The sequence below is a fragment of the Silurus meridionalis genome, chromosome 15 (assembly GCF_014805685.1).
Source record: "Silurus meridionalis isolate SWU-2019-XX chromosome 15, ASM1480568v1, whole genome shotgun sequence".
Lineage (NCBI taxonomy): Eukaryota > Metazoa > Chordata > Actinopteri > Siluriformes > Siluridae > Silurus > Silurus meridionalis.
The window spans coordinates 12,808,515-12,835,350 of NC_060898.1; the positions used below are offsets into that span (position 1 = coordinate 12,808,515).

Sequence of the window (26,836 nt, forward strand, 5' to 3'; positions counted from 1 at the left end):
ATTATTCGGTTTAAACAAAAAATTGCAGCAGACACTATTTAACTGCTTATATGTGACAAAATGTTAAAATGTTTCCACTCACAAATGCGCAAACATTACAGCCAAGTCATCGGACAAAGCAGGTGGAACACAGGTTAATATACCTTATGAAAATGGAAACTGCATACCAAAGTTAGTTTGTAATCGGTGTGGCATCCGCAATCTCTTTTTTCTCTTTGTAACAATAGCCGGGTTTTAAACAAATTTATCAGCAGTGGAATTGATACTCCGTGTATGAAAGGATTCAATAACATCCATGCAAACAAGTAAACACATGGCAATAAATGCTTAATTCATGATTGATTAAACTTTACTGAAACTTTCTATCTACATAGCAAGGAAAACAACACATAACACTACATTAACAGAATAATGATTTAATATTTTACATATTTTAAGCAATAAATAGACCAGTGTATTATGTTATAACAAAGTATAATATAGAAATATAGAAATTCTTTGAAATCAAACAGTGCAGCAACTTATCTTAATTCTGAGGTAACTGCCTTTGAATGATGCAAATGTATTTTATTCTCATTGCACACTGTTTTGGGTCATATTTATTATTGTGATATTAAACGAAATACAGGACGATCAAGCCGCTATACAACATTTTGCTCAGCAGTTCTAAAATAAAGTCCAATGATCTGCCAGTAGAAGACAGTTTCAAGCTTTACATGAGTTCATGGAGTTAAACAAATATGTTGATGTTGGCTCGATTATGTTGCATTTGTTTTATCATAATCACAATGAGACATGTTAGGTCAATTCACTATATTATATACTTTTTAATAGACTTTTTTTTCTTTCTTTTTTTTAACTGCAAACAATTAATCGTCCTTATACAATAGAATCTGCTTGTATAATATTACCACCTTTTAAAAATCCATGCTACAGTTGACTGTTCATTTAAGCTGTAAATCTATCTTGTTAAACGAGGAACAGAGATTCTTGCTCCTGTGCCCATAACATTTGAAATGCACTGCTGCTGGTGTTAAAGCCTGGACAAAAAGTACACAGCACATTGTCTTTTCCTGGTTACCTTCCTGCCTTTGCAATCATTCCCAATTGCAGCTGACATAATAAAGTCTGGAGTTGGATCACACGCTGAATCCTTTGGGTCCATTTAAAGGCCTCGGGTTCATTATTCAGGCAGGTGTCTTCCTGTCCAGCAGGAGAACTCTCTGTAGACTGGCTTTACAACTCTACAGAAGAATACACAGTGGGTTTGCATTATTACAAATAGAATGACAGAGTTGCCCTTTTCAGTTAAAAACGTAAATGCGCTTTTTCATCACAGCGCTAGACATTATATATATGAAACGTTTTGTATTATCCATTTTTTTGTTTTCTTTCTGTACTGTTAAATTTTGAACTCTGATTGGTCAAAGGTTTGAGCAGTTTTGAAGGTTTATAAAGAATACGCTTGTATAATGCATTCTTGTTTCTGTAGTTACAGCTTATTGACAAACACCATGCCAAATGTTCCGGATAATTTAAAGCTAATAATAAACTGTGTCAGAACTTTGCATCAGTCAAGAGTTTAAGCTGTAAATGTAACCATTTTTTGACACGGGAAATTCTACAGGGCAGACTTAACCACTGGCAGGCTGTGTGCTTTCCTTTTTATGTCTTATTCCAATAAAGAGAAACGAATGTTTCGGTGAGGACATTCTTCTTTGTAATAATGTAAATAATAACAAACTAACTATAAAAGGATAACAGGTGGTCATTCTCGAGCGCACAGAAATAGCAATAGTTGTCAACTTATATAGGAAGAATAAAATACTTCAGGACATGCTAAAAAATAACCAACCACAAAAGCACACATCTTGAGAAGATTGCTTAATTCCTAAAAGGCTTATCTGGCAGGGAAAGCAAAAAGGGAATTTTGATGACAAGACCAGATATAAAGTATGTGGTGTGTGACGTTTAATCAAAAAGTGGTGTAAAAAAATCAGATCATGCAGTTGAATATTTTACATGAGAATATGGAACTCTAAGACAGTTATAATAGTGGCTTTAGAAGTTATAGAGGTGTATAGATGCTTTTGGAGTTTGCTTTCTGGGAAAAAAAAAGCAAGTTTGACAAAAATCCTGAAGAGCAGTCAGCATTTTTTAACATGCTAATTAAAATTTACTAGTCAATTTTCTTATAAAATTCAGTGTACCCAAAACTATTTTTAAGCAGAGTTCTCCCCCAAAAATTTTTATTTTTTTGTGTGTGTCTGTTACTGCATGTATTATTTTTTTTATAAAAAAAAAAAAAAACTATTCTTTTTTTCCCCCATTTATATTCTTGACCTACTTTAGATCTGACCTAGAAATATGCAAATGAGAAAATAACTAAATAAAAAATTACCATTTACTCTCAATATAATATAAATTAGGGAGCAACATATTTGGACAGTAAGATTATTATTGGATAGCCATATGGCTACAGAACAACCAAATGCTTTAAAGGCAAGTATACTAAAAACTCAAGTGTAAAAATCAAAAATCAAAATGGAAAAAAATTAATAAAAAAAAAAAATCAAAGACAACTTGATGCATGTTCACCATTCACACAAATACAGCCATGATTTTCCATGATACCACCACAATTTCAAACAAATGGTTCAATTAGATTCTAGAGAGCAACCCTATAGTAGGCATGGTCCGACGTTTCTCAGATCTCACTCCGTTGGTACGAGCAGTTAGTGTAAACCTGCAACCTCTTATGTAGACATTGCAAAGAGAAAAATTATTTGGAATGAATGTGTTTGCTTTGCTACTCTGCCAATGCAAGTTTTAAATCATAGAACAAACTAACACAAGCACATTTCACACAGATTAATTCTGTAAATAAAGGGGGGAAAACAAAAGCAGTCCTTCTATTAATATTTTGTCTGTCTTATATTATGTACCTTATACAAAAAGGGACCAGTGAAGAAAAGTTTCTGACATTTTACCTTGCTGTGACATTGTTTGGATTATTTCCAAAATCTATTCAGGTAATCTGCTGTTTATATCTACAAAAGTTTAACCACTCAGTTCTCCCTCTTTCTGTTCAGTTTTGCTACTAGGCAACGAGTTGCTTGTTGGAAATTCTTCCTTGTTCAATATCTCAAAAGTTAGAGATTAAATGTAGGATTTGTATGGATTTAGCCTTTCTACTGCAGCACCAGTGATGAACCGATTACATTTAGGCATTGTTCCAATCTTGTTCAGTGGTATTTAGGTTATACAAATTAGTAAGAAACATGGCATGACTTCCCCAATCGAAACCAGTGCTGCAGAGTTCTACTTGTTTTTTCTCATTCAATGTTCACGCTAATTCTGATGTGTGCATACTGTGAGCAGCAGACAGAGAGGACAGTAAGATTAATGCATTTTCAGTTTTGCATCCTAGATCTTTAGGACAGAGGAATTTATGATTTCTGACAAGCTGCATTTTTTTTTTTCCCCTTTGGTCAAATTTTTTGAAAAAGGCCACTGAGACTGCTTGTAGCTGCTATAATACAAGCAATATCAATTATCATAAAAACTAAATATCTTGTGGATGTTCTATAACAAATCTAACTATAAAGGTGTAATCATTCTCAAATCATTGTGCTATACGTAGAATAACATCTCAGACTTTAATGTTAAGATAACAAGAGAATTTCTGCTTTATATAAAAAGGTATTTTTTGTACACCACCAATGTGGTGGCTTGAATCTATCTGCTTCCATACTCCAGTACATTATAACAGGACTTCTGAATAGCCTTTTAAAAAAAGAACTCATTCCAAATATTTAAAAGGATTAAAAAAAAAAAAACGATCCAAAAGTCATATTTTTAAAAGCAGCAATGCCTGACAGAGTGGACATCCTCTACAGTGACCTGCCAGCAGTGACAGATAACATCTCTAATTATCAAAAATGACCAAAATTGACTTGTCACCCTGACAACAAACACACTGGGGAAATGTGCAATTCCTGCAAGATTTTTCAGAGGTTATGGGATTTATCAAAGCCTGTCGACATTAACAGCATGATAAAAGCACCTACTACTAGGATTTCCCAAATATTCTGACAATTGATAAACCATAAAATCTGATTGAGGTATTCAAATAAAGACCAGGAACTGGTGTATTAAATATTATTTTCTTATTCTGACCCGAGTTTGTATTTGTTTTTAATCAATCAGCAGATGTGGATCTGTAAAGGTATAGAAATGTCAGGTTAAAATGCAATTAGTATTCCTGCTGGGCAAAAAAATAAGTAAATATATAAAGCTGAATAAATAGTTAGATTAACAGATAAACAGACAGCTATATAAAGACCCACGTAAATAAACACCCACATACAATCCGGAGAGAGAAAAAGCAAATAGTCCGTATTATTGTGGCCGGATGTGATGGGGTATGAACATAATGCCCACCGCAGTAGACATGCTCTAGAGTTGTTGACATTATGCAGATGGTTTCCTTTTAGAGCCTGAAACGGTGCCCTCCTGCTGTTAACGTGGCTCAGTGGGGATCACATTCATTGTCCATTTACGGAATGGAAACATGGTTACTGCTGCCATTCATTCATCTAATAGATGGATTTCAACTGAGCTTAAGAGGTAGGAGATTCATGTCGTGTGGACATGGCAGAGCTTTAAAAGTCCCAGAATTGCTGCACAACAATAAAGCTTATGGTAGAACATCGTTTTTATTATAAATTGCTGAAATTATGGGCTGTAATTATTGAATTCATACATGATTTTCAGTCCCAGACAAACCGAAAGGTTGGTCAGTCAGCATCAAGAATAGCAAACAATATGGATGGGTCACTTTTCCAATTAAACAGAATTAACGTTTGTTGTAGATGAAAACTTCATCTACAAATGCATTTTTCTAAACATTAATCTAATTATGTAAAAAAAAAATATTGAAGTGAGTGGCACAGCTGTGATTTAGAAAGGTCTCAGCTGTGGGACTGCTTTCAGACATATACAAATCTTTTAAACTCGTCCAAAAAAGTAATCACCACCTGGATTTAACTGAGCAAGTAAGTAAGAGACTCCTATTTAATAATTACTGCATGGATGATGATGATTCAGCTGGCAACAAGTTTTTTTTTTAACCCTAACTGATGCAGTGAGTAGCTTCTCATTTCTTAAACAACCATTTTGACACATCCTGTGGTCTGAAGATTGCTAAAACTACTAAAATTGGGTTAAGAACTGTCCAACGCATTACTCAAAACTGGAAGGATAGTGGGGAACCATTCTCCTTAAGGAAGAAATGTGGCTGGAAAATAATCTTTAATGATTGTGATCATTGATCACTTAAACGTTTGGTGTAATCAAATCGTAAAAAAACAACAGTGGAACTTACGGCTATGTTTAATAGTGAAAGTAAGAGCATTTCCACACGCACAATGCGAAGAGAACTCAAAAGCTTTGGGACCAAGCTTCAATTTGCTAGGGAGCATAAAGATCTGGAGCAAAGGAAGAAGATCATGTGGTCTGATGAGTCCAGACTTATCCCTTTTCCAGAGTGATGGGTGCATCGGGGTAAGAAGAGAGGCGGCACTCCTGCCTAGTACCTACCATACAAGCCTGTGGGGGCAGTGTTATGATCTGGGGATGCTGCAGTTTGTCAGGTCTCGGTTCAGCAACGTTATGTGTCCAAAGAATGGGGTCAGCTGACTACATGAATATACTGAATGAGCAGGTTATTCCATCAATAGATTTTTTTTTTCCCCTGATGGCACGGGCATATTCCAAGAGGACAATGCCAGCATTCATCGGGCTCAAATTGTAAAAGATTGTTCAGGGAGCATGAGAGATCAATTTCACACATGGTCTGTCCACCACAGAGTCCAGACCATAACCCCATTGCAAATGTTTAGGATGTGCAGCGGTCCGATCATCAATACAAGATGTTGGTGAAAAATTACTGCAACTCTGGACAGGAACCAATGTTTGACATTGCAGAAGCTTATCGAAACGATGCCATGGCAAATCAAAGCTAAAGGCAGTCCAACAAAATATTAAAGTGTGTGACATTTTTTGCACGGGCAGTATATTATATATATATATATATATATATATATATATATATATATATATAAATAAACATCAGGTTTTTGAATATATTTTTGTTTATGGTTATTTGACCCGAACCTAGTGAACATTATTGAATAGGCAATATGTATTTGAGGTAGAAATACTCACCTCATACTGTGTTTGTGTCAGCAACATCTCTGATATCAGGTAAACCTTCGTTGGTATTTAGTGTGTTCAACCGCTCCATTTCATCCCTTTCCTTTTGTTTTCTTCTCTTTTTCCGATAAAGCCTTCTGCTGAGAAAATTAAGCATTGGATTTTTGCTCAGTGTAGTGCACAGATCAGGGGTCTCCAACCTTTTTGAAACTGAGAGCTACTTCTTGGGTGATCAAATTAATGTGAAGGGCTACCAGTTTGATACACACAGTTTTCAGTTTGATCTGAAATAACAAATTTGCTCAATTTACCTTTTATTATATGTTATTATTAATAATTAATGATATTCATCTATGTAAAGACACTGATCATGTTAATAATTTCTCATAATAATTATTAACAATGATTTAACAAAGTAGGAAACTAGTATGAAAGCTATTTTTGGAAAAGACCCGCAGGCTACTCATGTGGTCCTTGCGGGCTACCTGGCGCCAGCGGGCACCACGTTGGTGACCCCTGGTTTAGATTGTATTCAGATGAACTGGTCAAACAATTGTGTTGACAATTATTTTGTTCTATAATGTAAAATCACATTCATATTGATTTAAAAATGCATGTAAATATAATATGTAAAACATATGCATAATTTAAAATCAGTATGTGGATTATGTAAATAATATGCATATTAGTTCTGGGTGCAATTGTCCTTCGATGAGCTGCTTCATGGGAATTTGCAATTCGTATTGGGTATAAAAATGTTATTATTGTCCACCTAATGCAATTGCACTGGTTAAACACCAGATGTCTCAAACTGTGCTACATATTAAATACAGAGAACATGCACTAGTTACACTGTTACATGATCTATTTATATCAGCTCCTTGTTCCTGCAATCTAAGCTGCGCTAGAAGAAAGCTGTAAAGCTCGGACAATTTAGACATCGATGAAGCTCTATTTCCTGTACAACAGCACAACAGATGCTGCTGTGAAGCTCAACACGTTTCAGTCATCATTTCCCCCAGTTTGATGACTTTGTTTATTTAATAAACCTTTGGCGAGAATTCATAAATTGAATGTATTAATGTATTTAAAAAAAGCGAATGAGTAAATTCTGTTTAAAATGTTCAACCTTTGTATGATTTATTAAGCTTTATAAAAGACCAAAATGCATTTAATTATTATACAGAAATAAAATGAGTCCTATTTTTTCCTCTTGATTTTGATTTTTTTTTCATTAGATTTTTTTGAAAACTGAATTGAATTGTGGCTCATTAAGGCAGTATTAAAAATCAAACAGAATCATGACAAGTTCATCACTGTATATCTAATATAAGTAAATAAGAAAATAAAAAAAATGTTAAGGCCATCAAGAATTTTATTGGTTTAAAACATTAGAGGAAACTAGTAGTGGGTTTAAATGAAATAGTATGTAAATTTATGTTTATATTAATTTCATACAATATTTTAAAGAGTGCTTCTGTAAATGAGTGTCTTCTCAGATTCATGCGTATATGATATGAAAATAAGAGACAAAAACCTTAATTTGACTGCAATGCTAATTAAAAAGCTTGTTAGAGACCAACTAATGCAACAGTTTCATGCTTATTTTTGGTAAGTTTCACTGATTAGATCCTGTGTATCTGAATAAATGCATAATGTAATTAATCTAGTCCTGAGCCAGGACCAATAATCACCACATATTCCTGTTTCCAACCCCTATAAACCGGAATATCAGCATTCTAAACCCTCGGTATCAGCCTCTAATGTGTTTGGAGCTGGAATTAAACACAAATATGTGGACTGACTAGGATCTACTGAATACCAACAGCCTGCATATATTCTTTTAAATTACAGATCAATACTGGCCACATTTAATCTGATTAAAATGGCTGTTTTAGAAAAAATAATAAATACAAAATTTATTGACAATGACCATGATTTACTGCTCTGTCTTATCATAAATAGAAATATGAGACGAGAGGAATGCACTATTCAGATTAAATTGTAGCTAAAATAGAAAAAAATCTAGTTATATTTATGTGATAAACAGTAAACAAAGCTACAGATCAGCAGTTTTATGTAAACCTTTGTCAATAACCCCAGCATCTGATGTCTGACAAGAACATGAGGCACGTTGTAAAAATATGTTTACTACACTAATAAAGATAAATGTTTGTGGCATGCAGACTCACTGTGCACAGATGCATATAAAGACAATGATGAGAAGGAGAATGACCAGTCCAGATATAATGCTAATGATGACTATTTCCCTCCGTTCACCCACCAACCAGCCGAGATCCAAATATTCGCACCTGGCACCGATGTATCCACTTTCACATCTGTGTGATAAGCACGAAAGAGATCAGTACCACAGTATGGAGAATGCAGAAGAAGAAGAAATGCAGAAGAATGCAAGAGTTACTAAACAATGACAAAAGCAGAATGAAAAAGCAGACTATAAAATCCCTAGGATTGTGTATTTGAGTTTCAGGTATAAACCTGTTCTAAGGTAGGAGTCAAATCACGGATTACCTGCAGGTAGGCGTGTTCTGCTCCTCCACAAAACGGCACATCCCATGGACACAGTAATGCATGTACTGATAGGGACAGTTTGAGAAATGGCCGCTCCACTGCGGGACATACTTTATTTCTGTGCAGGAGAAACAATTACATGATGATGCCAAAGTGAATGTAAATTTGTCGGTATAATAAAATAATTTTTGGCACAGTTCTCTAAAAGTAAAGCTCACATAAGTGCTTCTCCATTTTCCTTTAAATTCAAGCCTGATTTGTAGTTTGTATGTTAATTTGAAAAATATAACATTGTGAAACCTGAAGCTTTTAATACTAAAGACTTGTACTAAAGGATGAATGTCGCAGGATCTGATTACAGTGGCATCAATGATTGCAATATGATAGGCTAGCTCATTGTAGGACGACTAGCTCTTATATTATATGCATGCTTTCAGGTATTATTATGCAGTGATCCCTGCCAGGTGACACTTTTTTGTTACAAGATCAGCTATGGCTCACTAGCATAACTAGCAAATTGTTAAAATCATTTTTTTATTTATTATTCTTACATTTTGGCACCCGAGTTCAATTTGTGAATGATGACAAATTTCTGTGCGTTAATAACCACTACTTAATATGAAGTTTTAATCAAATATGAGCTCAGTTTGTCCTTCCAAAGTCAAAATATTAACTACTGATTAAATAATTAATCACTTCTGGGTGAAAACTAGTGTTGATAAATGTGCTCTAAGCATAATAGGTTACTGGTTTTAAGCGAGACGACGCCTGCAGCTATGACTAACCTGGTACATTAATACATTTCACACATTCAGTCCACATTTGTTTAGTATTTAGGGATTAAATTTAAGTACGTTTTTATCACAGCATTAATATTAAACACTTATTCCATTTATTCTCTCTGACTATGATAATTCAGGTAATTTTAGAATTTAATGCACATCTGTAACATTCTGCTTCACCCATTCTTTTGCTTGTAGACTTTGACAAGGATTTATAATGCAGGCGAGTGGTCAGGTATGAAGACTGCATATGGTTAACTTTCTTTCGGCTTCTCCCATTAGGGATAGTATTCATGATCCGCATGTTTGATTTGGCACGTTTTTATGCTAAATGCCCTTCCTAACGCAACCCTCCCCATTTATCTGCTCTTGGGACCGGCACTAAGAGTGCACTGGCTTGTGCAACACTAATGGCTGGGGAAGGTTCCCTGACCGGGAATCGAACCCGGGCCGCAGAATATAAATGTATTAAAAGTGCATTCAATTCAAGTGAAGCAAACATAAATTATTACCAGTATTTCACTCAGCTAATAGTCTGTTCTCGTGTGTTTAATTAAAATGTACACACAAAAAACAAACCAGTTAATACTGCTTGGAGTAAACCGAATGCATGTTACCCATTAATGAACGAAATACAAAATCTTACAGCTATCTGGAAAAGTGTAAACTAGCCTCTGCGAAAATATTAAAGGAAGGAAATAAAGCATCCTCTTGTGTATTTCCAAGTAACGTTATAAAACTTTAAGTTATGGGTATTAATTTTTTTTTATTATTACAACCATCACATCATATTTATACAACTCTACACAAGAATCCTTATCAAAATAAACACTAGTTAGGATACTCATTTCACACATCTTAGAACATGAGCTAGGACTCTGGGGGGAAGATTGTATGATACAGCCTTTATAATAAAGAGAAATTATAAAAATAAATGACTAGGCATTATTTGAACAATGTGTCAAAATGTTGTGCTTTGCTTTCCACTGTATAGGAATCGATCAGCAAAAGAGTGAATTCAGCAAAAGAGTAAAAGCACTGGCTCAAAGTGCCAAGTCTGGAGCAGATAATTGCAAATGAACAGGGAGGTACGAGACCAGGATATTTACCTGTGCAGTTGCTGCTGTTGTCATGGGGACCACAGGACACGGTCTTATTCGCCGCGTCCCTCGTTGTGTTCCATTCAGCCTGCGAGTATTTGCATAGGGCAACTACGAGGCAAAAACAAAAAAGGTGGCACAGTCTGAGCAATAATCCATATAAATCCTCAACACAATATCTAAAGGTCCAAGTTAAATGAAATGGACTCGAGGCTGAGAGACAGAATAAAGAGCAACACCAATTAGCAATACTTTTGCCATCATTCTCCTGCAGCAGATAATAAGCTAGCAGTGGTCACATTGCATGCCATAAATATCCAGAATATAATCAGCAATCTGAAAACAGGTTTTAAAAAGTTGATATTTCATCTCCACTGAATAATCAGCAGGTAGGATTAAAACACAGTGCTGTGCTGATATAGGCAAATATACAGTGACTGTGTACAGTTACTGTTACCCACCTGGAGCTCATAGGTTTCTATAACAGTGTCTCTCATAGTATTTTATTTTCCTAACACAACATCTTTCCATTGACAACATTTATTTATATTTATTAAATCAGTGAAGTGCCGGTCATACAGCTTTAGTTACAGATAATGTTGTGAAATAACTACAAAACAAGTTATTTCTTGTTATTACTTGCACTTTAGTTGCTATAAACGGCACCCTCCTATTTATTATTCTGCCATTTTTATAATGAAGTTCAATTTCTTTGGAACAGCCAAAATGAAGTTGTTTATCATTTCAGAAAAAGGATACTAATCTGGTTTAAAGATTGTCAGTCAAGAAAACCTAAAACCATTTTGAAAGTAGGCTTTTTATTTTATTTTAGGAAATATATACATTGTCTCAGAGAGTAAGTCAGTGTGCAGTTGTAAGAAAATATGTGCGGTCAAACATCCAGTCTGTTCAAGCGGTTTGATGTTGATATTATTGCCTCAGGGTGTCACTTTAGAAACAGGTAATTTAGAATTACAGTTGTTTTACTGAACATTATGCCTAGTGAGATGTAATATACAGGATTACATAATCTATATTTCCTGGCCTCTTTATTAAGAACACCTGCACATTCACACAGTTATCTAAATCAGCCAACCGTGTCAGCAGCACAGTGAATCAAAACATGCATATACATTATACTGACTAAAATTTGCTCATCCACTGGGATTTCCATTAAACGAGCTTTAATTTTATACAATATTGTGCACCAAAGTTGAAGGAATCATCCATTGAGCATCAGACAAGCAACTCAGGAGCACTGCAACAAAACTAAGCAAATGCCAAATAAATATGGAAGAAAAAGTTGTAAAAGTTACAGCACGCTTAAAACTTTTTTGGAAACAAAATAGTCTGGCCTGGATTATCAGCAGGCATTTTGGTACACACACTTTTTACACACCCACACTGCACCACTCCCTACCGCTTTCATTCATGTGCAGGAAACAGCACAGACCTCCTAATCAAAAGGAACGTGTTTTTTGCATGCTTGAGAATTTCTTTGAGCTTTTAAATATTACCCTACGTTACACGGACCTTGCTGGTGTGTACCAATGAAATATGTCCAATCGGCCAACGGAATCTCACCAACGTTTTGTATCATGATCTAAAAATTCAACTTGTCTTGTTTGCTGATGTGATCATTTAGCATATAATGCATATAAGGCATATAATAATAAAAAATCTGGAAGGAATCAAGGTTTAAAAGCAAAGTTATTCTTTCCACCGCAAAAGTGGATTTTTTCCAATTTCAGAAGTGTTTTATTCGTCCGATTGCAGCTACAAACCATTAAAGGCGAGTTAATACCCATGATTCATTGCCAGAAAAGCTGTTATACATTGCTGATGCTCATACATTGTTATACACTGAAGGTATGAAGCTGCTGCTTGCTTGATTTCCGTCCTTTGCTGTGGTAAATCTTTTGTTCAGAACCAAATTCTGAACAAATGCCTTGTTAGTAAAGCGCTCAGCACACCTTACTATGAATTGCAATTCATACCAGTATAACTCAAACCATTATACAACATGTTCTATTTCTCATTACGTCACAGAATAATCCACAGTATTACATCTTATTAGGCCTAACCTGTACGAATGGGCTTCCTGTCTTAAATTTACAGAAAACACAAAGGTTATTTATGCAAGTAGTACATCCTTTCTTCCAATATAAGTATATATTAATAAAATATCTAAGTTTAGAAATAGATTATATAGGTAATAGATAATATAGGTCACAGAAACTACCATAAATATTTATTTATGACTAGGATTATATAATAAATCAATTTACTGCATAAATATTTAAGTTATGTTAATGTAGGGAAAGGAAATTTTCTCACCTGTAAAAATCCCCAGCAGCAGTTTATGTGTCTTCTCCATCGGTTCCAAATCAACAGTTCATTTTCAGGTCAGGTCACCACTTTCTCTCTATCTCTCTCTCTCTCTCTCTCTCTCTCTCTAACCAGGACACTAATAAATCGCTTTCCTCACTAATTCTGGTCTTCCTGCGCTGCTCTACCGGCGTACATAAGAAATTAGAGTTATAGAAGTTAGAGTCTACATGCTCAGCGCGGTGAACTTCACTGACTTTCCTGAGGTAAATGTTTTAGCCGCGTTAGCTGGCCTAGTGCGGAGCGCAGCGTGCACGCGCACACAGGTTGGGTTTCCCCACAGAAAGGGGGCGTGGCCTGTGGAACGGGTTTGGACACACCCACTACTGAACTATTAATAACCGGCCAAACATGGAGCACATTAACCACAGCGTCTTTCTTTCATTACATATAAATAAAAATTTATAAAATGAACCGACACGTATGGAATGTTCATATATATTTTTAAAATAAACAATAATTACATTTCGCAATACTTTTTGATTGGAACATAAGTAAATATTTTCTAATTAGTTTGACATGCAAAGTTATTATACTGTTTTTCTTATAAGGGATAATTCATTCGACTTCATTCATAAACTGCGCGCGCAAACAAAAAAAGGGAAAGAAAGAAAGAAAGAAAGAAAGAAAGAAAGAAAGAAAGAAAGAAAGAAAATGTAGAGAGAAAATGTATTATTTATTATACCTATTAACAATAATTACTTGATTTTATTTATTATTATTATTATTATTATTATTATTATTATTGTTATTATTATTGCTTGCTGCCTGCTGAATGGTGTATATACAATACTGTGCAAGGTTTTAGGCAGGTGTGAAGAAATGCTGTAAAATAAGAATACTTTTTTACATTTAAAATCTAAATCAGATCAATATTTGGTGTTTTATGCCCTTTGGCTTCCAACCTGTATACATTCTTACACTTGCACACTTGCACAAAGTCAGTGATTTCTTAGGATCTATGAAAAGTGTATGATTAACCAATTATACCAAGCAGGTGCTAATGATCATCAAGGTTGAAACAGTGAATAAATGAAACAGGAACAGCTGTGTAAGTGGTTTAAAACAATGAAAGGAACAGCCAGACTCTGCTTCTAAGGTGAGGTTGTGAAAGTCAGTTTCATATCACAGGACATACACATTGGCATGACTAAACAACGCAAGACGATTCGAGGTAGTTCTCTCCCAGGCAGAGAAAAAAATCAGTGCACGGCTTTTCCACTGTTTTATTATTTCCTGGCTTTCACGCATCACAGCTGTAAGCTAGTCTATGGAGCTAACAATGAGCAAAGCAGAAGGCAACAAGAAGTATGGGGCTAACGTGGATGAGACAGAGGGAGTCAGCAATGTAAACATGATTGAGAACAGAGACATTCCTGATCACCTGATCATCATCATCTTTTCTGGTGGTTGTTCAGCCTGAATACATGCATTAGAAAACAACATTTGAAATTCTCTCGTATCAATATATTAATATAATGTGAGTTCCAGTTACGGGCCTGACATAAAAAAAGAAGTAGTAATGGCTACTTTTTACTTAAGTACATGTCAGAGACCAAACTTCTTTACTTTAACTTAAGTGAAAAAATGTAGTCAGTACTTTCACCTTTACCAGTCTTTTAAAACATAATTATCTGTACTTTTACTTAAGTGAATTATGTGTGTACTTTTGCCATCTCTTCTCTCAGGCAAAGATTTCAAAGATTTTCAGGATGTTTCAAGTTGTAAGATGTGTTATTCAAGCTTTTTTGAAAAAGTACAAAGATACACAATGGTCAGCCAAGAAAACTTAAAGCAGAAAGAGACATATAATGTACCTACCTTCAATATTAAAAGGATGTCCAGCAGTGCAATCAGCAAAAAACTAGTGAAATCCAATGGGACCCATGTCTACAATCTACAATCTGGAGAAATCCAATGTGAACACAAGGCCGATTTTTGCAAATGAAGTTGGAGATTTGTTCAGGATTAATGGTGTTCTCAATGCTAAGAATTACAGGCTGATATTTATCCATCATGCAATACCATCAGGTAAGCATTTGATTTGCCACAAAATTATTTTGCAGTAGGACAATGACCCCAAACATACAGTGAGTGTCATTAAGAACTCTCTTCGGTATAGAGAAGAAAAGTAGTCCTGGAAATGATGGTTTGGTCACCACAGAGCCCTGATTTAAACATTATCAAGTCTGTCTGGGATTACATGAAGAGACAGAAGGATTTGAGCAAGCCTACATTCTTCAGAAGATCTTTTGTTAGTTAGTAATTTAGATACAGCAATTAGTACTATGTTTGAAACAACCTACCTACCTCCTTCAAAAAGAAAAAATGATGCTATTTTGCAGGCAAAGGATGATCACACACAATATTTATTTGATTTGGATTTCTCTTCTGTTCCATTTTGTTAAAATTTTGCACAGTACTGCAAACTATATACATACTTTATCTTTATAAAACATCTGTAGAAGTCTTCATAGAAGTCTTCTAATTGGTCAAAAGGTATTGATCATTCTGTTAACAGCAGCTCTTACAATAGCACAGAAGTGCTCTGTCAATAACATATCAAGACACTTATTACAAAATGTTGTCAATTCTTATGTAACTCGTTCACATAGACTTGACCATCGAGGCTACTTTAATTAAGTGCTGAAATATGTCCTGTGCTATATGTATCAATGTAACATTGTAAGACCGCTCTCAAGAAGATGAAATCCAGGTTTAATTACTTTCCTGTAATTAGAAAATTCTTATTTTTCTTCATCACCTTCCCAATAATGCAATTTATCTCTTGTAATCTCTTGTATAAGATAAAATCCATTGTGCGCCACACAGCTTTGACACTGCAGTATTGAGGATGAGTGTATGAAAAGTTTGCAGCCACATGGCGCCCGTTACTGAAGCTAAGAGCTGGAGGGTAGCTATGTTGCCCTGAGCTGCCCGTTTAGAATGTGTGTTTGTGTAGCTAACCAGCAGGCCACAAGCTCTTTCCCATGAGACTGAGAAGATGTGGAGCTGGCATGACCTTAACACCAACAAGCCAGACCTTGTCTGCACAACACATAATGAGCCCCTTAGACTCAGTTTGAAATTTCTAGATGTCAGATTTAATAAATCATACATTTAATAAAGCATCTTACAGGAATATGAAGAGAAAGATAAGCCTTAATTATCCCACTTATTCAAGATATGATTATGATTGCTTGATAAAACTTTAGGCTTGTAAATACAACTTGTAATAAACTTTTAGAATTACACATGGCATTATATGATAGATTAAAATCTCAGCATGAACTGCATGCAGAATGCTATAAATGTATGATACACAATATATGTATGAGACTAAAGCAGGTAGTAGTAATGTCTGCTTTTTAGTCAGTAATTCAACTTTTACCACAGACTTTTAAAACATGAGTATCTGTACTTGTGTGTGTAATTTTTGCCATCTCTGGAGTAAACCTTCTTTTTCCCCATCCTATTCCCTCATGCCGGACCGTTGTATAAAGCATTTCACTGCATGTCGTACCCTGTATGTATGTGTATGTGATGAATACGATTTGATTTGATTTGATTTGATTTGATTTGATTTGATTTGAAACCAAGGTAGTCATAAGAAACAAAAAACTAAATCCACATAAAAGTTTTTGCTGCAGCACTATTTTCAGTTATTGTATTAAATTAACGCCAGACTTTATTATCATTAATAATTTATACAAATAATTGTATAGGCACATTTTATGTAAGCGTATACAATTTGGAAACACCGCCACCTGCTGGACAATAATACTATCCTCTAACTTCTAATCGCTGAAAATTTGATCACTGTTTGATTTCGAAATATTTGCAATGTTAAATAGTATACAGTCCTCTTCAAAGTATTGAAAAAAATAATCAAGGTTGATTCTTGAGTTTTTTGTCTAAACGAAATGTGTTAAAGCTTAAAATATATGCAGAGGGAAAAAAAATCTGTGTCTGATATTTCTTTATAACATTATAACATAGCACTTTTGGTGGCAGACAACCCAATTTATATTTATGATTATTTTTTGAACAAAAACATAGCAAATTAATGTAAGTAACACATTTATCTCTTGGTTGCAAAAACTGCATTAAGTCTGGGATCTACTGACATCACTAGACTTTTGCATATTCCATTTTTATGCTTATCCAGGCTTGTCTTTCAGCTTCTTTCAGTTGTTATTTGGTTTCAGAAGTTTCTCCCTTCAGTCCCTAATTAGGAGGTGACATGCTGCTTATTGGGGGCTGGTGATTGACTTGTCCAGACTAAACATTTCCACCTTTTCACTGATTAATTATTTTGTTGTATTATGTTCATTGTCTTGAAGAAGGATAAAAATCCTTTCAATTAGATTGGATGCAAATTGGCAGATTTCTGTACATTGAAATCATTGTGCATTGTGTTCTGTACACGGAAATCATTCTGCTGCTACCATCATATGTTACATTATCAATAAGAATTAGTAAACATGTTCCATAAGTAGCCATGCATTACTTCTAACATGCCTGATTGAGAAGTATGTATGTTTTAGATCATGATCATTTCGAATAGAGCCTTTTTTAGATCCTAAGTACTTTTGTGGTTCATTTTCTTATTGAAGAGCAGTCAGCATTTAATTCATCTCAAAGGTATTTAGTGGGGATGACATCAGGGCTCTGTTCAGGCCACTTAAGTTCTTCCATGCCAATTTTGGCAAACCATGTCTTTATGGCCCTCAGTTTTGACCCATGGGCACTGACATACTGAAAGAGGTTTGGACCTCTCAGATCTCTTACTTGAAAAATATACATGTATCATACAAATACATTCTTGTAAAATGCATTGGTGTCAGTTTGTGGGAAAGTAATATAAAGAAATATACTTTAGGATGGTAACTATTATGCAGCTTTATAAGAGTGCACTGATACACTGATCACTGATCACACTGATCAGTATATTTTATTTTCTACTATATCTTCTATATGTTTTTTTTTTTTTTCATTAATTCTATAAATTACCAACATTAAATACACATACTTAAAGAAATCCTTACCAGTGCAACATGCATTTATTCATTTATTCTTATTTTGACATTTACATTTACAGCCCTTATACAGAGCGACTTACAATTATCACCTTCAGCAGATATGGGGTTAAGGGCCTTTCTTAGGGGCCCAGAAGTGGCCACTTGATGTGGCTGATTTGAACCTTCGGAGCCAAAGTCGAATACTTAACCACTGTTAGATTTTTATCATGCCAAAACAAAATTTTTGGAGAAGTTTTCCATGCGATCTACGATGCTTGTTGTGCCTTTTCTGATCAGGGAAGAATCACACAGCACACAGAAATGTTCTTCTTCAGTTTATTGCAGATAACAGACAAGTATATACACACACTGGAAAAAAAAACCTAAGCTAAAACTGTTCTGATTGGGTTAGAAGACATAGTAACCAGAGGTGTGTGAACCCAGACAAAGACTTTCTGTATACCTTACATACGCACATTGTAAAGATCCTATAGACACTAAACAGACAACATAGGAATGTGTTTAGAGAACCAGTGTGAGGCCCATCTTAACTCTAACAACCACTAAGCTTTCACCTCCTTAAATCTAAAAAGCAATATTAGAAAAGGAGGTTCTAAAACTATTTAAGGTTCCCCTAGAAGGATAAAAACCTCAGGTTTTTAGATTAAATTTTTTAAATCTAATTATTTTACAGAGCAAGTAACTCTATTACACAGTTGCTATCCATCTGAATTGTATACAAATGATTGGATGGTTAGATAGATATAGATAAGAATAAAATTAAACATCTTATGTGACTGTAATGCTATATAAAAGGTAATAATAATAAAAAAATCCTACTAATAAAGCAGTGAATTCAACATAAAAATATTATGAATTTAAAAAAGGGTGATAGGTGATCATTTTAATATAATCACTGAAGGCACATCTACTCCTGTTTATGATATCATGACTTTGTTCATACTCTTGGGTCTCAACAATGACTTTCCAGTTGCCTTCATCAGATGGTGCTTTATAATTAGTTGCCTAAAAAAATCAAACCTCTCGGGTGAGATTCGCAATTTTGAGGTTAATTATAGACTGTGTTAATGTTCTCTTGATATATACAAAGCAGATGGTGCCATTATGAACAAATGTTTAAAGTTATACAGCGATTTTATTTGTTAACTTCCCTGCATGTTTATTTTACATTTATAAAATGAAAACTTACAATGTCAGACTATTCTCGAATGTGCAGTGAATAGTTCATTAATGTGTGTGATTGTGTGAGAGCATCTTGATAGAAGGCATTAATACATTTTTATTTATCAGCAGCTCTAACAATCATTTTGATCAATTCAGATGTCTATTGCAAACAAACCACATAATTCAAAGCCTATAATAAACTTAATAAACATATTTTTATTTGCTTTATATAAGTTAAGTCTAATGATAAATGTGTTTTTAAATGTGTATGTATATTTAATGAGGGGTAAGGGTATAAATCCTATACACAATGAAGGGTAAGGGTATAAAACCTACATTAATTAAGTCAAGTCAAGTCAAGTCAAGTTGATTTCTGTAAAGCTGCTTTGAGACAATGTCTGTTGTGAGGGTAATTAGAGGGTAAGGGTATAAACCTACACTCATTAAAGGGTAAGGGTATAAACCTACACTCATTAGAGGGTAAAGGTATAAATCCTATACTCATTAAAGGGTAAGGGTATAAAAACGATACTCATTAGAGGGTAAGGGTACAAACCTATACTCATTAGAGGGTAAGGGTATAAATCCTATACTCATTAGAGGGTAAGGGTATAAATCCTATACTCATTAGAGGGTAAGGGTATAAATCCTATACTCATTAGAGGGTAAGGGTATAAATCCTATACTCATTAGAGGGTAAGGGTATAAATCCTATACTCATTAGAGGGAAAGGGTATAAATCCTATACTCATTAGAGGGTAAGGGTATAAATCTATACTTATTAGAGGGTAAGGGTATAAATCTATACTCATTAGAGGTAAGGGTATAAATCCTATACTCATTAGAGGGAAAGGGTATAAATCCTATACTCATTAGAGGGTAAGGGTATAAATCCTATACTTATTAGAGGGTAAGGGTATAAAAACTATACTCATTAATGGGTAAGGGTATAAACCTACACTCATTAGAGAGTAAGGGTATAATTCATATACTCATCAAATCAAATCAAATCAAATTTTATTTGTCACATACACATACATACAGGGTACGACATGCAGTGAAATGCTTTTAACGACGGTCCAGCATGAGGGAATAAAATAGGTTAAAAAAGGGGAATAAAAATATAAATATAATAACAAAAATTTAAAGAAAAATATAGTAAGAAAAAGGCAGATAAATAAAGATATAAAGATATCTAAATATGTATGTATATATACATACATATACATATATACATATATATACACATTCACAGAAAATGTTTATGGCAGTGTGCAGTTAACCAGTAAACAACAGTAAACAGTAAACAAGTTAGGCATGTTTTTGATTGTCCTTAAGTGTCCGTGTGCAGTAAGGTGTGGTGTAAAGTGTCCTTGTGCGGAATGGTGTGGTATAAAAAAAAGAATATAAGAAATATGAAATAAATATGAAAAAGAAAATGAAATTATGAAAAGTGAAAAGTAAAGTGCACTGTGCTGTGCAAGTCCAGTGTATAATATGCCGTAGCACGAAAAGTGTGATTGTGCAGGGAAAAAGGGTGATGATGGAGAGTGGGCCAGTTTTAGATCCTGGGTGTTTCCTGGTTTAAACACCGAATGGCCTGCGGAAGAAGCTCCTCCTCATTCTCTCTGTGTTCGCCTTCAGGGAGCGGAAGCGTACAGAGAAAAGAGTCCATTGTTGGGATGGCTGAGGTCCTTCACGATTTTCCTGGCTCTGGTCCTGCACCGCGTGCTGTAGATGTCCTGCAGGTCAGGGAGCTTGGTGTGAATGGTACGTTCAGCTGAACGCACCACCCTCTGGAGGGCTCGTCTGTCCTGCATGGTGCTGTTCCCGAACCAGGAAGTGATGCTACCCGTCAGAACACTCTCAATAGTGCAAGTGTAAAAAGTCTTAAGCACCTGAGAGGGTAGTTTAAAGTCCCTTAAGCGTCTCAGATGGTACAGACGCTGCCTGGCCTTCTTCACCAGGGTGTTGATGTGACAGGACCAAGACAGGTCCTGTGTGATGTGAACACCCAGGTACCGGAAACTGTCCACTCTTTCCACTGGAGTCCCGCAGATGTTTAGCGGTTGGTATGACCGCTCCTGCTTCGTGCTGAAGTCCACGATCAACTCCTTAGTCTTGCTGACGTTCAGGAGAAGGTTGTTCTCCTGGCACCATCTCTCCAGGTTTTTAACCTCCTGTAGGTAGGCCGTCTCGTTGTTGTTGGAGATCAGGCCCACCACAACGGTGTCGTCAGCAAACTTGATGATGGTTGTGGAGTTGGAAGTGGCCACACATTAGAGGGTAAGGGTATAAAACCTATATTTGATATAGGGTAAGGGTATAAAAACTGTACTCAATGAAGGGTTAGGGTACAAAACCTACACTCATTAGAGGGTAAGGGTATAAATACTATACTCATTAGAGGATAAGGGTATACAATCTATACTCATTAGAGGGTAAGGGTATAAAATCTATACTCATTAGAGGGTAAGGGTATAAAATATATACTCATTAGAGGGTAAGGGTATAAAATCTATACTCATTAGAGGGTAAGGGTATTAATACTATACTCATTACAGGGTAAAGGTATAAAACCTATTCTCATTGATCGAGAAAGGGTATGAAACCTACACTCTTTGAAGAGTAATATTATAAACCTATAGGTTATAAAACCAATTCAATTTAAAAGAGCAAAGTTATAAAACCTAAATTCACTTACATTTTTGGAAATTTCAGTTAACAATAACAATCTGACCTAAACCATTCTAAAAAAAAAAAATATTTGTTTATATTTAATATAATTTTATCTCTATTTGTTTATGTATTTTTTTGAGGATTCCTTTATCTTCGCATTGCAAGCAGTAGTGTACAACGTTCATTGACATTTTGTTCACAGGACACAACTGGACACATGCCATGTAACAGAACTTAGGCTTTACGAGTACAACCTCAGAGCATAACAGCTAAAAAGCCCTTTTACTTTATTTTGAAATGTGATCAAATATTTTTTACATATTTTGAAATAAGTACATGATTTTGTATGAATTAAATTGTATGTATTTTGTATATAAATAATGAAACATGTCACTAGTCAGATTTTAACTAAGAAGGTAAAGACTTTCTCTTCATTATCTAATTTATCCTCTGGAGAACTCGGTTCTTGTCCAACAATGTGTCCATGTATGGACCTTTGGCCTATGTACTGTTCCTGCTGGACCATTCTTGTACCCAATAACACATTCAGAGCCTCTCCCTCTCACTGACAGCTGCTATATTTAAGCTCAGCTTTTTCACCATGATTTGACACAATCTTTCAGAGAGCAGCATCAGTGCCAGAGGAAGATGGTAAAATGGCTTTTGTGAATAATTTGTATATTTTAAATAGATGTTTCTATACATAAAATTATGATTTCTTTTTCGAACTTTTTTTTTTTGAGGTTTAAGTAATATAACTCCATTTCAGGCCAGCAGGAAGACTAAGAAGAAGGAAGGAGGTGCAAAACGTGCTCAAAGGGCTTCTTCCAATGTGTTCTCCATGTTCGAGCAGACTCAGATCCAGGAATTTAAAGAGGTATGAATTTTGCTTTTACCAGCAGCCCAGAAAACACTCAGGGATTCCCCATGCCCATATTTCAACATTCCACAATAAATCTTCATCCTATTGGGTTAGATTTACATTACATTTACATTTATCGCATTTGACAGACCGCCTTAATAATTACATTCTAAAAATAATTTCCATCTAAAACTGTTGAGGAAAAAATGATTAGCAATCATTTTTCTTAACATCCTCTGAAGAAGTAGGTCTTTTCACCACCTTCGTGCCAGAACAAAACAGGACTTGATTTCTTTAAAAATCTATATATATATTTTTTTATGTTTTAGAAATATAGTATTATATATGATATAGTACTGGCAATAAGAAATTGTGAATGTTATGTGTTAGACTTAAATTAGAACAAATTAGTAGTTTTTTCTTAAGGCATAAAATTGCTACTATTATATAAAGGCATTTTGTTACAGGTGTGTGAATGAGAGGGAGAGCAGTGGAGTGGTGCGGTTGCAGGGAGAAGAGGTGGAGAAGGTGGATGAGTTTAAGTACCTGGGGTCAACACTGAAAAGTAATGGAGAGTGTGTTAGAGAAGTGAAGAAAAGAGTGCAGGCAGGGTGGAGTGGGTGAAGAAGAGTGGCAGGAGTGATTTTTGATAGAAGGGTATCTGCAAGAGTAAAAGGGAAAGTTTATAGGGACCTTTAATGTTGTATGGTTTAGAGACAGTGGCATTCAGTAAAAGACAGGAGGTGGAGCTGAAGGTAGCAGAGCTGAAGATGTTGAGATTCTGAGGTATAATGAGAGAAGCGGAAAGAAGAAGTTATTTTGTGACTATGCGAACCCTTTAACTGCACAAACCCTGATTGTACTGACTGATAATGTAATCAGAGAATAGTAATTTTCTTTCATGAATCTGTCATTAGAGGATATTCCCTGTATGATCTGACATGGAGAACAAATGTTATAGCTCATTCTATAGAATTCAGTAGGATGGAGAATAATAATTCATATAACTGAATAATTTCATATGCCTCATAGTGCTGTTTCAGAATCATCTTAACTGTAATAATTGCAGGGGCGATTTAAATGTTTGTGTCAAATGTAAACCTGCAGCATAAAGGGTCAAAACTAATTTGGGTCAAATTTCCCAAATGTTTCACAACAATAAGATCACTGCTGAATGTTAAGCATCATAATGAGGACACTTTAAAAGAGTATTGATTGGATTGATATCAACTTAATTCAGAGTGTCAGTATTAAATCAATGGTTACTAAATATATGAAGTTTAAAAACTTAATCGTGCTGTCTAATAGCAATGACCATTTTCGGTGATTTCTCTTTGGTGCAGGCTTTCACGCTTATTGATCAAAATAGAGACGGTTTCATAGACCAGGAGGACCTTAAAGACATATATGCATCTTTAGGTTAGTGTGTTTGTATTTTTAATAAAATGAAACATTGTTCAAATAATTTACATGCATTAAACCAATGTTTCTGTTTAATTTACATGGTTGTTCCAATCCACAGGTAAATTGAATGTCAAAGACAATGAACTGGAAGACATGCTTAAAGAAGCCAGTGGTCCAATCAATTTCACAATGTTTCTTACTCTTTTTGGAGAAAAACTGCATGGTAAGTAACTAATGTGCCAATAATTAAGCAAAATTTACTATACTATATATATATATATATATATATATATATATATATATATATATATATATATATATATATATATATATATACTGACTAAAACTGAGCTACTACATTGCATTGGTTAATGCAAAGTAACGTAGAACTCAAGATTACTAAATGAATAGTTTCCTGTAATTTTGGATTATATTTACACTAAAGCTGTAATACAATTTCATAGTGTCTTGGTTTTAAATCCAGATTTGTGACCAGTCTTTGTCTTGTTATAAACTTTTTTAAATATCTGAAGACACAAGATCATTTTAGACACCACCAGAGACATAACAATTTTATGACAATGTACTACTTGATGTTCAACAATGTTTCATCTCCTTATGTTCAAAACAACATAGCAAAAGTTCCTGTAATGCACAGTTGTTTGAGCCAAAACAAATGCTAGTTTTTATTCATTTTATTTATTGACTTATTTTAGTTACTTTAAACAGAAATTTTAGGCCAGTTTAGGAACAAACTCCAACCAGGAAATTAACACATCACCATTCTGTCTTGGTCTTGCCATGAATTTGGCCATTTGTGGTATTGGTCTCGTTTGCCACCTGTTGTACTCGGTCATGAATCATTTTACTTAATGTGTATATGAATCCAACATAACTAATGCAACTTTAAAACAAGTAATTTTTGTATATCTGACATTTCTACATGTCTGAATATTCAAAGTTAAACACCGTTGTCATCCTCATCACTTCCTGCTTGCTAGTACAAAAAAAATATGCCAGTATAAACAAACTACAGACAACCAGAAAGCCTCAGCTGTTTCATTTGTATAATTTCTTTGTGTATCAAAAACAAGAAAAAAAATAATTATATGTCTCTGAATGTAGGTACTGACCCTGAGGACACCATACTTAATGCTTTTAAGATGTTTGATCCTGAATCAAAGGGATACATACACACAGCTGAGTAAGTTAGCATTATGCAACTGCTATTATAGAAAAATAATCTACATCTTATGATCAATGAGAATCAAGCATTTAAGTGTTTTTTTAAATAAAATGTTACCCTACATTTCCAGATTACAACACATGCTTATGACACAAGCAGACAAGTTTAGTGCAGAGGAGGTAAGGCATCATACTGATCATCTGCAAAATCTTAGAAAAAAAATTCTTGCTTTGGGGACATTTCTACACACACATATTATGCTGTGCTTTAATGAAAGGTCCGTCAGATGTTCCAGTCTTCTAACATCGACACAGCAGGAAACCTGGATTACAAATCACTCTGTTACATCATTACACACGGAGAGCAGCAGGAAGAGTGAAGAAACTACATCCATGTGTTATTCCTGCTGCTGTTTACTTTGTATACCATCTGCTAATAAAAAAAACACCATTGCATTTATCAGTTATTAAATAAAATGTTTTTACTGAACTAAATGCTTGTTCTTTGTGAACATCACTGAATAAAATGATTACTAGTTCAGATTACAATACAAAAAAAATGGAATTCATGATGTATAAAAGAAAATAAGTGCATAAAGTCTATTTACTGAGTATTGTTCACCCCTTTAATTGATATTATTTATTTCTTTAAAAATAAATTGAATGTTGTGTTTTTCTAAATGAAACTCTAACTTGACACAACACCTATAGCCTAATTTGCACAAGCTTTTGAAGTAAAAAAAAAAAAAAAAAAACACACAAAAAAACAAACAAACCAGAAGGTCCGCTTGTCATTGCTCTGACCATACGCTGCCCACACTGCAACAAGTTGGTTTGTGTCATCCCAGAAGGAAGCCTCTTCTGAAGTTGACCCACAAGAAAGCCCACAAACAGTTGACAATGTTCTGTGGTCTGATGAGATAAATGTGTTTAGCTCAGATGGTGTTCAGCATGTGTGAAGACGGCCTGGAGAGGAGTACCAAGAAAATTGTGTCTTGTTTACAGTCAAGCATGGTGGTGGAAGCATCGTGGTCTGGGGCTGCATGAGTGCTGCTGATACTGAGGAGCTGCGGTTCATTGAGGGAAACATGGATTCCAACATGTACTGTGACATTTTGAAGCAGAACCTGATGCCCCTCCCTTCAGGAACTGGGCCAAAAGGCAGTTTTCCAAAATAATAACGACACTAAGCACACCACCAAGATGACAACTGCCTTGTTGAGGAAGCTGAAGCTGATTGAGTGGCCAAGTATGTCTCCAGACCTGAACCCTATTGAGCACCTGTGGGGATCTTCAAGCAGAAGGTGGAGAAGTTTCATGTGTCTAACATTCAGCAGCTCCATGATGTCATTATGGAGGAGTGGAAGAGGATCCCAGCAACAACCTGTGCAGCTCTGGTGAATTCCATGCCCAGGAGGATTAAGGCAGTGCTGGATAACACTGGTGCTCACACAAAATATCGACACTTCGGACATATTTTTG

At 34.9% G+C, this 26,836-nt stretch overlaps 2 protein-coding genes across 5 annotated transcripts; one reads left to right on the top strand and one right to left on the bottom strand.

Annotated features, from left to right (window-relative positions):
• Nucleotides 1-326: 326 nt before the first annotated feature.
• On the bottom strand, nt 327-13,329 carry btc (betacellulin, epidermal growth factor family member). 2 transcript variants are annotated; one of them, XM_046868622.1, is made up of 6 exons: nt 12,968-13,329; nt 10,640-10,741; nt 8,749-8,866; nt 8,409-8,555; nt 6,229-6,353; nt 327-1,244 (listed from the first exon to the last, which is right to left on the bottom strand). In XM_046868622.1, exons 1-5 carry the CDS (start codon nt 13,005-13,007, stop codon nt 6,230-6,232), a joined length of 531 nt encoding a protein of 176 aa, XP_046724578.1. In that variant the 5' UTR covers nt 13,008-13,329; the 3' UTR covers nt 327-1,244; nt 6,229. The 2 variants fall into 2 exon arrangements, with proteins under 2 accessions (XP_046724578.1, XP_046724577.1); XM_046868621.1 differs by having other exon boundaries at nt 6,229-6,356.
• Nucleotides 13,330-14,036: 707 nt separating this feature from the next.
• LOC124397949 (myosin light chain 5-like) lies at nt 14,037-25,849 on the top strand. 3 transcript variants are annotated; one of them, XM_046867855.1, is made up of 7 exons: nt 14,037-14,117; nt 22,673-22,780; nt 24,109-24,184; nt 24,288-24,392; nt 25,295-25,373; nt 25,486-25,534; nt 25,633-25,849. In XM_046867855.1, exons 2-7 carry the CDS (start codon nt 22,745-22,747, stop codon nt 25,732-25,734), a joined length of 447 nt encoding a protein of 148 aa, XP_046723811.1. In that variant the 5' UTR covers nt 14,037-14,117; nt 22,673-22,744; the 3' UTR covers nt 25,735-25,849. The 3 variants fall into 3 exon arrangements, with proteins under 3 accessions (XP_046723811.1, XP_046723812.1, XP_046723810.1); XM_046867856.1 differs by having other exon boundaries at nt 14,090-14,192; XM_046867854.1 differs by lacking the exon at nt 14,037-14,117 and adding an exon at nt 22,523-22,554.
• Nucleotides 25,850-26,836: the final 987 nt, after the last annotated feature.